General features: G+C 34.0%; 1 protein-coding gene across 1 annotated transcript; it reads right to left on the bottom strand.

Annotated features, from left to right (window-relative positions):
* Window positions 1-9,830: 9,830 nt before the first annotated feature.
* Window positions 9,831-11,874, bottom strand: LOC134258173 (uncharacterized; the record flags this gene model as incomplete). The annotated part of the gene is made up of 4 exons (XM_062740719.1): window positions 9,831-10,576; window positions 10,869-10,897; window positions 11,151-11,274; window positions 11,672-11,874. Coding segments are annotated over 4 exons (754 nt in total), but the record flags the coding sequence as incomplete, so codon positions are not given.
* Between the last annotated feature and the right edge of the window lie 756 nt (window positions 11,875-12,630).

Below are 12,630 nucleotides of genomic sequence, written 5' to 3'. Positions count from 1 at the left end.
TCAATGGTGATAATTAAACTTTTGATAGATATTATAAGTTATCTGTGGCAAACTTACAAACTCTTAATTTTTAACTTTGATGGTGCTCATTTTTCCTTACCTGGAATCAAAGAGTTTAAGATTTTTTTATATCAATACGTACACTATTTAATAACTGTTCGATAATAATATTAAATAAATTACTTCAAGAAACACTATAACACATTTCCTCATATTACTTTAGTATTTGAAATATTTTGCAACTGTAATTCTCTTCTACATTTAAAGATTGTTATGTCCCTCCATAGGAAGAAGAGGTCTGGAAAACAAAATTCTGTGCTAAAAATAGACCACGTGCTGCTATCCATGAACTACTTTCATGGTTCTTTACACTCTTTTTGAAGACAACGATACATTGTTTTGAACTTGAAATTATCATTTAAAAGTGCAAAATTTAGACATTTTCTCAACAAATGGTTGTAGAGAGAACATTAATGCACAGTTTGCGTATTTTTTTGGATTTTTTAAGGCTTTGCTGAATTCTGTAGCTGCGCAGTTCTAAGGAGCATATCAAAAGCATTTTTCTGCAAAAGTATAGATTATATATGCACAATATGCATTCGGTTATGCATATTTATTGTATCTTTATCAAAAAGACTTAAAATTTGATCAAAATATAATGTATTTTAGCCATTTGAAGAAATGTTTACATTTTGCTCTCACTTCACTAAAGGTGGCCGTACATCCCCCTTAAGGTCTTAGCAATTTTTTAAGAGAGTACGGAAAATGCACAAGTTAATGACATCACAATCAGCATTTAGGAGATTATACAAGAAAAACAATTTGTAGGTTTTTATTTCATGCAATTTCAATAATTCAGAAAGGATGCATTTTAATTTCTTACATCACTTCCATATTTTATAAAAACACAGGGCCAATTTGTTTTGAAACGGTACCTTGTTCTCTAAGAAAAACATATTTCTTGTGCATGTATTTATACACGCACAACTAAATGTACATGTACTTATCATGCAATTATCAAAACTTAAACATTTTTTTAATTCCATAAATCTTTATGCAATCATTTTATTATCTAGGCGGTGGATTATTTTCAGAAGTAAATTGATTTCTTGACGATGCAAGATACATATATCTTATAATTTTGCCCACTTCAACCATTATTGTTTTAAATAAGGTCAGTTAATTGCCTACAGTCCACACCCTAGTTAGTTTCTAAATACCAAAAAATAACGCAAAAAAGTATTTTCTACTTTTACTAGGTAGCTTCATGCTATTTAACTACATTTGACAAGTAAATGATTTAAATCACGTTAAAAATGGGCGTCTTACAGACATCTAAGTCACAAATGTCACAATGAAGAACCATGAATCAAGAATTGTACTATTTTCATCCCTAGACATCGTAGCCAAAATGGTCACATTCACTCTTGCATTTAACAAATATATTGCAAAGTAGTTGAAATATACCTGTATAATTATAGCAATCCTTGCGGGAGCATAACAGAAGTAAGATTTGTCATTTACCAACAATTGTTACCTCAAGCCAAAAACAGTTTAATATCTACGAAAGTTAAAAAGTGTGGAAAAGTAAGTTAGATTGGCATGCAAAGAGATAAACATACAAATTCCAACGTATTAGTGTAGTTCCTAGCTAAATAATTTCATTTCATTCGGTTTTGCTTACCACCTAGAAAATATACATAAGGATTTATCTACCTTTACCACAGTCAACTCGCATTTGAATAAGTGCTTTACTGCTTTACTGACTCAGGTTAGTCCTTAACATGCTTATTTCCTCTTCCTCTAATCAGTTTATTTTTCTGCGCCAAACAGTCGATATCGTTTGTGAAATCTTTTAAATCTATTACCATCGTAACACTATGATGGAAGAAAATGAAGAAGTATGTCCTATCGCACCCAAGACACAATTCCCTGAAGTTAAACGAGGTAGCTGTGATAGTAACAAACAGAGGTGTGACTTTTGTGAGACAAGGACTGTCAAAACAAGATCAAACGAATCATTTTCGTGTCAAGATTTTTGTACCAACTTTTTCAGAAAATAAAAAGTTAGATCCTAAAAGAGCATTAGCCTTTTATTTGAAAAGAACAGAAAACTTCAGACAAGTTTTGAAGGATAAAGATGAAACCAAGTTGTTTCTATCATTAAATAGTCCTCATTAATTTGTTACAAAACAGACAATATCAAGATGGCTAGTCGATACCGTCAAAATGGCTTATGAAGAAAATATTGAGGTGAAAGGTCATTCAACACGTTCTGTTGGCACTTTTAAATGGAGCAAGCATGTCTTCTATTCTGAACTCTGCAGATTGGAAGTCAGAGTCTACATTCAAAAAATATTATATGAAAGATGTAGATGTAGCAGTATTAAAGCAGTAATGTTTATTTTTTTTTGTGAGTTGCAAGATATGTATTTCAGTATGTTTGAGTTTTTTGTATATATATTTAATGTTTGTCCATAGTCGTTATGAGAATGTAGTTTCATGTCTATAGTTTATGAAGTGAAGAGAAAATTTATAAAGATGAAAGATACCCACCAGCCTATTTTTAGGTACGGCTTTGAAATTATCCTTATGTATATTTTCTAGGTGGTAAGTAAAACCGAATGAAATGAATTTGAAAATTGTTTTTCAAGTTGTAAATTCATGAATGAAGGTTTTATTCACCATATAGTACTACCCTCCCTTCTTCCCCGCAGTTATTGTGACATGTTTGTCGCAGATATACTGTAAATCACTTTTTATTCGCGAGAACTTTATTTTCGTGTAATTACGCGAGACAATGTGCCCGCGAAAATTTAATTCTCGCGTATAATAGTATTCCATAAGATTATATAGAGCAATAACCACAATTCGTGAAAATTTTGTCTCTCTAATCAAGAGTCAATGACTATTTCGCGAAAATAAGGTGTCGCAAAAATTTAGTGACCTACAGTAACTGATAAGAGGTAGAGAAAGTAAGTAATCTGAGTCAGTAAAGCGCTTATTTAAATGCGAGTTGACTTTGGTAAACTGAGATAAATCCTTATGTATATTTTCTAGATGGTAAGTAAAACCTTCATTCATAAAATCACAACTTGCAAAACAAATTTTCAATTTGAAAGAAAATAATTCCAATTTGCTATTTGCTGTAAATATTGTTGCCTTTCAGACTGTGTGCCGTCTATCCTTGCTTTTCCATATCGTTTGTTAAAGATACACAACATGTACATAAATGTAACTAAGTGTGACATAATACGTCATTATTAAGTGTCTAAATATTGAAAATACATGTATAATGTTTAATATTCTGTATACTTCAAGTTGTGCAATTCTTTTCTTAAGTGTTAACTTTTTAAAGTCCTAAAGTTAGAAGGATTTAGTAAGAGGTTCAAAATACCTAAACTAGTAATCTATTGATATTACAGCCTGTGAAGTTTGTACATATGGTGTACCTATGGTTCTAATGGATTTGGCTGTTTAGAAAAGTGTTACTGTACCACTGACCAGTACTGTAAAAGAATGACAGGATATAGTAACACAACTTACAATCCCAATGTTAAAAACGGTAAGGATTTCAAAATAGTCAAATAAGTACCACTGACAAAGCTCATGTTTGACACTGGGAGACTTGAAATATATATCAGAACAAAAAGTAAAATAGGAAGTTAGTTTGATATATATATTTTATTCAGTGACTTGGATTCTATAGCAGGCATAAATGCCTATAGTCGATCTCTCCATAGATCAAAATACAAAATAGGAAGTTCATGGTGGCTTTATGTAAAAATCTGTAAAAGTATTATTTAATTTTTTTCAGTGGTATAGGATGAACTGCGGACAAGATATGGTTACCCTTTAATATTATAGAAAAAATGGCCGTGTTCATGTCCTACTCTGGGAAACCCAACATATGCGTCCGATCAAAAAGAAAATATACAATGGCACTTGATAAAAAAGACTCTGTGAAGGTCTCAGTAAATTTCATTCAGTAGTAAAAGAGGGATTGCGGATAGAAAAAATGGGTACCGTACCTCAAAGCGTTTAGAACAGACGAACGTACAGCTAGACGAACGGACAAACATTCTGATCACAGTATACCCTCCTGCTTTTCAAGCTGGGGTATAAAAAGTAAACAAAATCTTGGTTTTCACACTTAAAGCAATGTTTATTACATGTACATTTTATTACATACTGTACAACAGTGACATATGCATTTTGGCATGGTCGGCGGACTTTAATTTCACTGAAATTTTGCAACCAAAAGATCTTTTTTGGAAGGGGGTAGGGCTACTAATTCACTATATATTACTATTTGTTACTGTTTCAAACTGAGGGCTTGTTCCTTTAACAGGTAACGCTTACTCCTCCTGGACACATGTGATCCCACCTTGAGAGTTTCCAGGGGTCCGTGCTTTTATACTCTGTTCTCAATTTACAACGTTGTTTTTTAAGAAAGAATTTCTTAGTTGAATAAGAATGAGAATTCTTATAAAAAATACAATTTTATTTTAATTTTTAGGGTATGATGAGAGGTTCATGTGGTTGTGTTATATAGCTTATCTTTTCTGCATATTAATTAATTTAAATATTTGTTTAGAGGAACAAGATAAAACAGGTAGAGCAGTTTCAATTGGAGAAAAATTGTTATACGTGGTCCTAGGTGTCTTCCTAACTGCTGCAATTTCTTCGACCATTATCACCGTCCGTAAGAGGTATATTTTCTTCTATTCTTCTCCTACTCCTCCTTATCTTCCTGTAAACTAAAGGTCTCGATAGAACAAGCAGATGATTTATGACGAATGTATGTGAAATCAAACTTAAATGAATTTCATATTATGGCATTTGAATATTAAATATTATATATAAGTTCCTGACAAATAAAAAACTAATTTAGATATAGTCAATTATTTACAAAGCTCTAAAGTAGAAAATCGTAATTTCGATAAATGAACCGGATTTCATGATTTTTTGCACAAATGAGAAGTTCAAATATTTTCATTGTTTGTTTTTCTTCAGAATGAAATCTCAAAGAGAGTCAAGGTGTATTGGATCTATGTTCTTAGCCACAGTTTTATGCTAATCCTGTTCGTGAAAGACGAAAAGATTCAAATGCAGATTATGAAGCTGTTGATACTTGTTTGAAAAAAGAAAGAACCGGAAAAAGTTCTGTATGCAATGATCAAGAAAATGAATATTTAGAAATAATTTGAAAGATATATTTATTTAAACTTTTTGTTGACAATGAATACTGTAAAGCAAGACAACTGATAGACCTATGACAGACTATATTATCAGCCTTCAAAAAATTATTTTCATTTAAATACATGTGTCAACTATAATATATATTATTATAGACTTATTTTTGTATTCATATGAAGCAGAATTTGTGCAAAATCTTATGAGTGAAAAGAAGAAAACACTTGCTGTGGCCTTCAACTCAGCATTTAGATATATCTATGACGTATTGTCAATTAACAATGGTAATTTCCATTCCTACGTCGATATGATATATCGTGGAGAGCTTGAGATAAAAGATATAACAGATTCTGACACATTTGTTTCACACTTGGATATTTTACTTGAAAAAGACGTTAATGGTAATCTAACAACTAAGCTATATGATGAACGTGATAACTTTAACTTTTCTATCGTCAACTTCGCTTACTTATGCAGCAATACAGCTTCATCACCTGCATACGGAGTCTCCGTATATAGATCTCAGTTGATTCGATACGCAAGAGCATGCTCTATGTGCGAACAATTTCTAAAACGAGGTAAATTATTGACAAACAAGTTGATGAAACAAGAATACCAGCAATCTCGTTTAAAGTCAACATTTTGTAAGCTCTATGGTCGATACAATGACCTTGACAGCAAATACAATTTATCATTGAGTCAAATGCTGACTGACGTTTTTCGTACTAATTGTTAGTCCATTATTCATACATTGAATTGACGACAGGTTTTTCTGTTATTTCCTGATCATGACAAAGAGCACACGGCGGGTGCGACCGGTCAGCAGGGGATGCTCACTCCTCCATGGCACCTGATCCTATCGCTGATGTTTCGGAGGTCCGTGTTTGCTCTGCTCCTATTTTGTATTGTTTTATGGACTTTGATATTGAATACTGTTTGTTATCTCCATATCCTCCATATGCCTACATTCATGACATACATAAATGCATCTATTATATATATTTATATATATAGTCAAATAAGCTGTCGCTCTTGTGGCGCAGTGGTTAGAGTGTCTGCTCTAGTGTTGCGAAGTAAGGAATTGATCCTTACGTCGCGGGTTTGAACTCCACTGCGGGACATGTAGAGCGGTCCTTCGGATGAGCCCGTATAAACCGAGCTTCCGTGTCGCAGTAGGTGCTGGCACGAAAAAAGATCTCCCCTGCTCAATTGCTCTCAGTGCCGAGTATAGGACAAATTTTGCAGCTCTCCACCGGCAATTGGTGGCGTCTACATTTGAGTGAAAAATTCTCGAGATGGACGATACACAACATGCAATCAATCAATCTAAGTGAATTTTCACCCTTCAGTCATGACTTGTTTTTTTTTGCATTAATGTCATTACCACATCGAAACTTCCAACGATGCAGAAAAAGATTCACAGAGAGCACCTAACTTTCCAAGTTCATTCAGAGTTCCTAATATTTATACTATTGGCTGTGTTATTTTTTTTAGTTAGAATTGTGTCATGTGACTATTCAGCACTTTTGAATATTATACTTTCATGTAAAGTGGTTAAATCTGATTTTGGATTTTTTGGTCGGATGACAGAAAATTCTAAGCAAGCGAGTTTATCGATCTGTAGAAATGAATTACAAGGGTTGGGTGGTTGGATAAAATATAAAGGTTAATAACAGAATGTGTCCTATAATGGAGAGTGAAAGGTCATTGATTGACGAATGCTGAAGTGGAGAAATTCTTTGTAACTGTGCACAGAAAATCTAGAGGCGTAAATTGCTTGTTTAAGGATGTATTCTTCTCATATCCGAAAAAAACGTGCATCAAACTTCCCACATGCTTATATTTTTCTGAAAGTGTTATATCCAAGGAATAATTTAAAGACAAGAAAAGTGTATGTTAGTGTTCACTGGGTGAAAAAACCAGTTTCCCATTGTGGGAAACCTTATGGAAACCATATGGAAACCTCCAGATTACGTTATGCTTCCTTGTGGTTTCCGTGCGGGATACTGGGTTATTCCCCCTTGATTCTATGCAACGGAAACACCCTACGCTCCGATTCCATTAGGTATCCCAAGGCTTGGAATCCAGTGGAATCGCGAGGTTTCCCTTGATTCCGTAAGTTTCCCATACGGGAATCTTAAAGATTCCACTGGTTTCTCGGGATACCTATTGGAATCGAAGCGTAGGGTGTTTCCGTGGATGGGAAACTAGTCGGGAATCTCAAGGATTCCATGTTTTGGAAACTACTTGGATACCATAAGGAAACCTGAAGATTCCACTGGCTTCCGTGCCTCGGGATACCTTATGGAATCAGAGCATAGTAGGTTTTCCGTGGATGGGAAACTAGTCGGGAATCTCAAAGATTCCATGTTTTGGAAACCACTTGGATACCATAAGGAAACCTGAAGACTCCACTGGCTTCCTGCCTTGGGATACCTTATGGAATTGGAGCGTAGTAGTTTCCGTGGATGGGAAACTAGTCAGGAATCTTAAAGGTTCCATGAATAGGAAACTGCTTGGATTCATATAGAAAACCTTGATTTTCCATAGGTTGGAAACCTAAGGGAATGGAAAGGTAGTAGTTTCCGTATCATGGAAACTTATCAGGAATCTTAATTAACTTCATGATATTTTGTTAGATGTCCTCTCTTTCTCTTGCCCTGTGGGTTATGGATTGGGTATTGGTTTGTGGTGTTAGATTGTGGCTTCCCTGGGATTAGTCAAATCCAGTCCCACTTTCTCAATCTGATTTGCATGGTTTTCTCCATCTAATTTTGGTGGTTCTAAAACCCTGCTCTCTTTTAAAGTTCTTCATTTGTGATTCTTGTGACACCAAGACTTACCTGAAAAAATTATCTTAGAAAAAAGTTGATTATAATTATTGGTAATACCATTGTTCAAAAAATGTAAAATCATTATTTTGTCTATCTAACTTTGTTTTTATACACCCAAGCCTGTAGTTTAGAATCAAATAATTTCTACATGTTCTATGATGTTTCAGAAATGTTCCATTTTTTAACCCGCATAGGCCGCCACAGAATGAAGCGACTTAGTTTCCTAGCGAATGTAAACAGCTCAGTATTATAGATCTATGTTATCGTATTATTTTCGTACGGTATGTCTATAAATTTGGGATAGATATTCTGCATTTACAACATCAAAGAAAATTTATGATATACTACGAGCCTAAGTTGCAATAAAAAAGAAATTACGAAGCTGTCGTCGTCTGCACGCATCTGAGGACCACTTAGGCCTAATGTTCCGTACATGTATGTAACATGTATGTAACATATTTATGCTATGTTTCAGTTTGCGATGTGTTATGTATTCTGAAACTTTTGTATCTATAATGCATAAACATTGCTTTTTTCAATAAGTTTGAAAGCATTGATATGTAAACCTTTCCACTGCTACTGGAACGTCGTCAACACACTTCGAGGCGTGCATGTTTGGGGACCGCTTTCGAGAATGTACCTGTAGGCCTAAGGGGACGACCATTTGATCCGGGGGGGGGGCTGGCAAATTTTTTTGAGACGGATTATTTATTTTCATGCCTGTCGAGGACAGATTATTTATTTTCAAGATTATCAAGGACAGATTATTTTTTTTTCTTCTTCGTCTTACGGTATCTTGATCAATTGATTCTAAAGGACTAATCATTTATATACCATAGGCGGATACAGGATTTGGAGAGGGGGCGTGTATAACCTCGTTTAGGAAAGAGGTCTGGGGCCGCCGTAAGGCCCCCGGTGGGTCCTGGGTGACGCGAAGGGAGTGACCTCCCCCCCTTGAAGCTCTAGGGTTTTCGTATACTTTAAGAATAAAACCAGGCACTATTATCATAGTGGCATTGCAGGGGCGGATCCAGCAATTTTTGAAAGGGGTGGTTCCAGGGTTGTTCCCCTCTTACCCCCCCCCCCCCAATACATACTCTCAAGCAAAGATTCACAGACTTGTATGGAAATATCTAAGGTTGTGCTAAATACTATCTTTGTTTTATGGCCTTTTTTTTTTTTTTAAAAAGCGTACCCCAGTACGAACAAAACAACAAATACAAAATAAACAAAACAACCCCCCCCCCAAAAAAAAAACACGTTTCAAAAACTACGGAAGCCTTAAAATTGAATGGATTTGTATCATTTCCAAAGAGTATAAAGAATTTTCTTGAAGAATTTGAAAACTTTTTTGGGGGTGGGATGCGGGTGGGCTTTAAAACAGAGTTACATGTTAGTTCCTTTAATAGATCTAGATATGATAAAAAACGGTACAAGTATAGCCAACACAGCCAATGATCGTGGGAATCCAATTTCATATTAAACTTTGCATGCTGCATACAAGATCTAGATATATAAAAATAAGTAGAATATTTTCTACCATTCTCTCATAAAAAAGTATAATAGAGAAGGTGATTGGAGGAAACTTAATGTGTGAGAATCTCTTTATTCAATAAATAAGTGGGACGTACAAATACAAATGTATATAATCTCGGAAAACGTTTTATCCCCTCTCACTCTCCAAAATAAAGGGGGGGTTCCAACCCCCGGAACCCGGGAATCTCAAGGAGGTTTTGGAGTTGGCACATCCGTCTTGCTTTATCTGATTAGGAAATATAACAGAGATATATTGAAGTCTTTGAAAATGGATTTATTTTAGCGTTCTTCTACTTTTAATTCAGAAGGAATAGGGAACCATCGAGACATACGACTCGTCCATTCGCGCTAAACAGCACGTGACTGGGATTGCTTGATCTGGGATTTTGTGAAGAAAAAGAAAAAGAGAGATTGGTAAATAGGGACTGTACCTATATGCATCACAGACGTGTGTGTGTGAGAGAGATAATTAAATTTCTTAAGATATAGGTGCGTAATTTATAACAGCTGTGGTTAAGGAAGCACTTCAATGAAAACATAATATGAAACACTTAAATTCGCACCAAGATAACATGATCATGCTTTTCTTTTTTAAGTCTTCCTGTTTGCATTTCAAGTGCATTTCGTATTCTCCCTTGCAGATTCTGATGAATTATCCGAATTGAAAGCAAGTGAATAACATTCTCTTGATATACCACTTGTGTTATTAGAAACATTGTTCCTTTTACCATGAACATTTTCCTTATTGTCATCAATTGCAGACATATGCATCACAGGGATCTTGCTGAGAACTATGGCATCGTACTTGTCCTGAGACGTACTATGGCGGTTGAATATTCCTTCGTCAACATGATGGTAGACGCCTACCTCGTCTATTGCGTTCATTTTGGAGTCTACATTGAATCTTCTGGTGCTAAGCATGTTGTAACTGTTTGAGTTCCTAGTCCATTGAGAGTAATCCTCTTGCCCTCTCACTGAATCTGCGTTTTCAGGCCGGGTTGTCTCCCGTCCTTCATAAAAGATTGATTTTGATTTGCTTACTAAAACAAAATTATTTTGAAAAGGAAAATCCAGAATAAATCTTATTCTTAAGATATGAATAGTATTTAATTTTTATTTTAAAAAAAATGTAAACGCGATCCATGATAATGAATAATATATCTCACATTCTTTCTGTAGTTTATAATTAATAACTTTTTTAGAAAATTAAAGAATTATAATATTATTCTTAATGTTATTGCAGACATATCTGTTTTTTTATATTATAATTTTAAAGCATTTTGAGAGCATACAGGTACTTACTTGTCAAAAACTGGCGTATAAACTCTAATCTATAAAGTAACATCTATTATTATTAATAGAAAGATCGTCGGTTCCGACTTTTCAGGAATAAAGATATGTAATGAAAAGTTCATGAGGATCCATGTATTTATTTATTATTTATTTTTTGAACCCTAATATTCATTAGGCTATATTGTATTTTTTTTAATTAACGTTTTGCCTCCGTAGAATTAAGCAAAGGAAATCAAAATTTAGATAATTTTATAAAATAACCATACACACAATAGCTTCAAAATAACTTACTTTTTATTATAAAGGAAGACAATGGCAGCTAGTATGGAAATTACACTAAGAATAGCCGCCGTTATTATAACGGTAATAATTGTACTACTATATGACTTTTCCTCAAATACTGCACTCCCTGGGTCTGGTTAAAATTAAAGTATAAAATCTTAAGTTTAAAAAAAAATCTTACAGAAATCTCCAAGTAATTTATTTTCTTTTTATGTACTTACAATATCCCATTTTCAACACAAATCAAAAGAATTCTTTTTAATACATCAAATATATCTTAATTATTTCAGTTGCCTTCCATATTAAATCGTATTTGAATCAAAAACTGACCATCATCAACAGTTTACAGATATTAATTATTTGATTGCTTATTGTCAGTATATAAAGAAATAAAATTTAAAAAATTCTACATGCGTTGTTAAAATCGGCATAGCAGCGTTTAATGTTAGCATTCCGAATACAAAATAAATAAATTAATTTCAATTTCTAAAAACGAGGTAAGTTTCGTTTCAACCGCATATAGTTCTTACCTTTTGTAGAATTATGAAAACATCCTGTCTTCCTGTCACAGTACTGGTCGGACGTACAGTTACATTTACTCTGACAACCAAATCCATAGTATCCATAGACACAGGGTCCTCCCGTACACCTGTCTCCAAACGTGCCTACTTCACAGGCTAGAACATCATGATCAACGAAGAAATTAAATTCTTTATTAGTTTGGCACAATGTCCTTCATTGGTTTTAAAAGTATGATTATTTTATATCAAAGAATACGTTTTAACATTCTCATAACATGTACATCCAAATGAATTAAGTAAACTTTTCATAAAACAGCGTTTGAATATTTTACAATTAAAAAATTAATGGGTTTTAAATCATATTGTTATACCTTTAAAGATGTGTTCCTAAACAAATCTTTACGAAGAAAGTCTAACATTTCTAATGTATTGCTGAGCGATCATAAAAAAAAATCGATGTTAGACTGTTGAGTGAAATGTTGGACAGGTCGATGATATTTTGGACCGCTTACGTCACAGAATAGGCGGAGCTTAATCTCATTTTCATTTGTTGGTGTTCAACAGTGACGGACGTAATGTTACACCACGGAAGACAGTACAAAATACTTCTATGTCATTTCATTTTATGAAATTTCATTTCAAAAAGATGAAATAAAATAAAAGGTATAACAAAACATTTATTGACGGAGTTATCGGGCAAAATGCGTTTTGTCGACCCTCGAACCAAACTGTCTGCCTTCGGCCTAACGGCCTCAGGCAGACAGTTTGGTTCTTGGGTCCTACAAAACGAATGTTGCCCTCGATCTCAGTCAATAAATGTAAAATACTGGATACATTATAGTGACGTTTCAGCATCCGTGATTCCATTGATATGTCACACTTTATTACAATAAATAATAAATAAATCGCCTTAAAAGAAATAAAATATATGTTGATCATGCAAACAAGAAAGAATGCATTTAGCTGAA

Source organism: Saccostrea cucullata, unplaced genomic scaffold, assembly GCF_032062105.1.
Source record: "Saccostrea cucullata isolate Sc308-1 unplaced genomic scaffold, CSIRO_AGI_Scuc_v1 ctg16145, whole genome shotgun sequence".
Classification (NCBI taxonomy): Eukaryota; Metazoa; Mollusca; class Bivalvia; order Ostreida; family Ostreidae; genus Saccostrea; species Saccostrea cuccullata.
The sequence above is the reverse complement of the archived record's forward strand: the minus strand, read 5'-3'. Positions and strand labels throughout refer to the sequence as shown.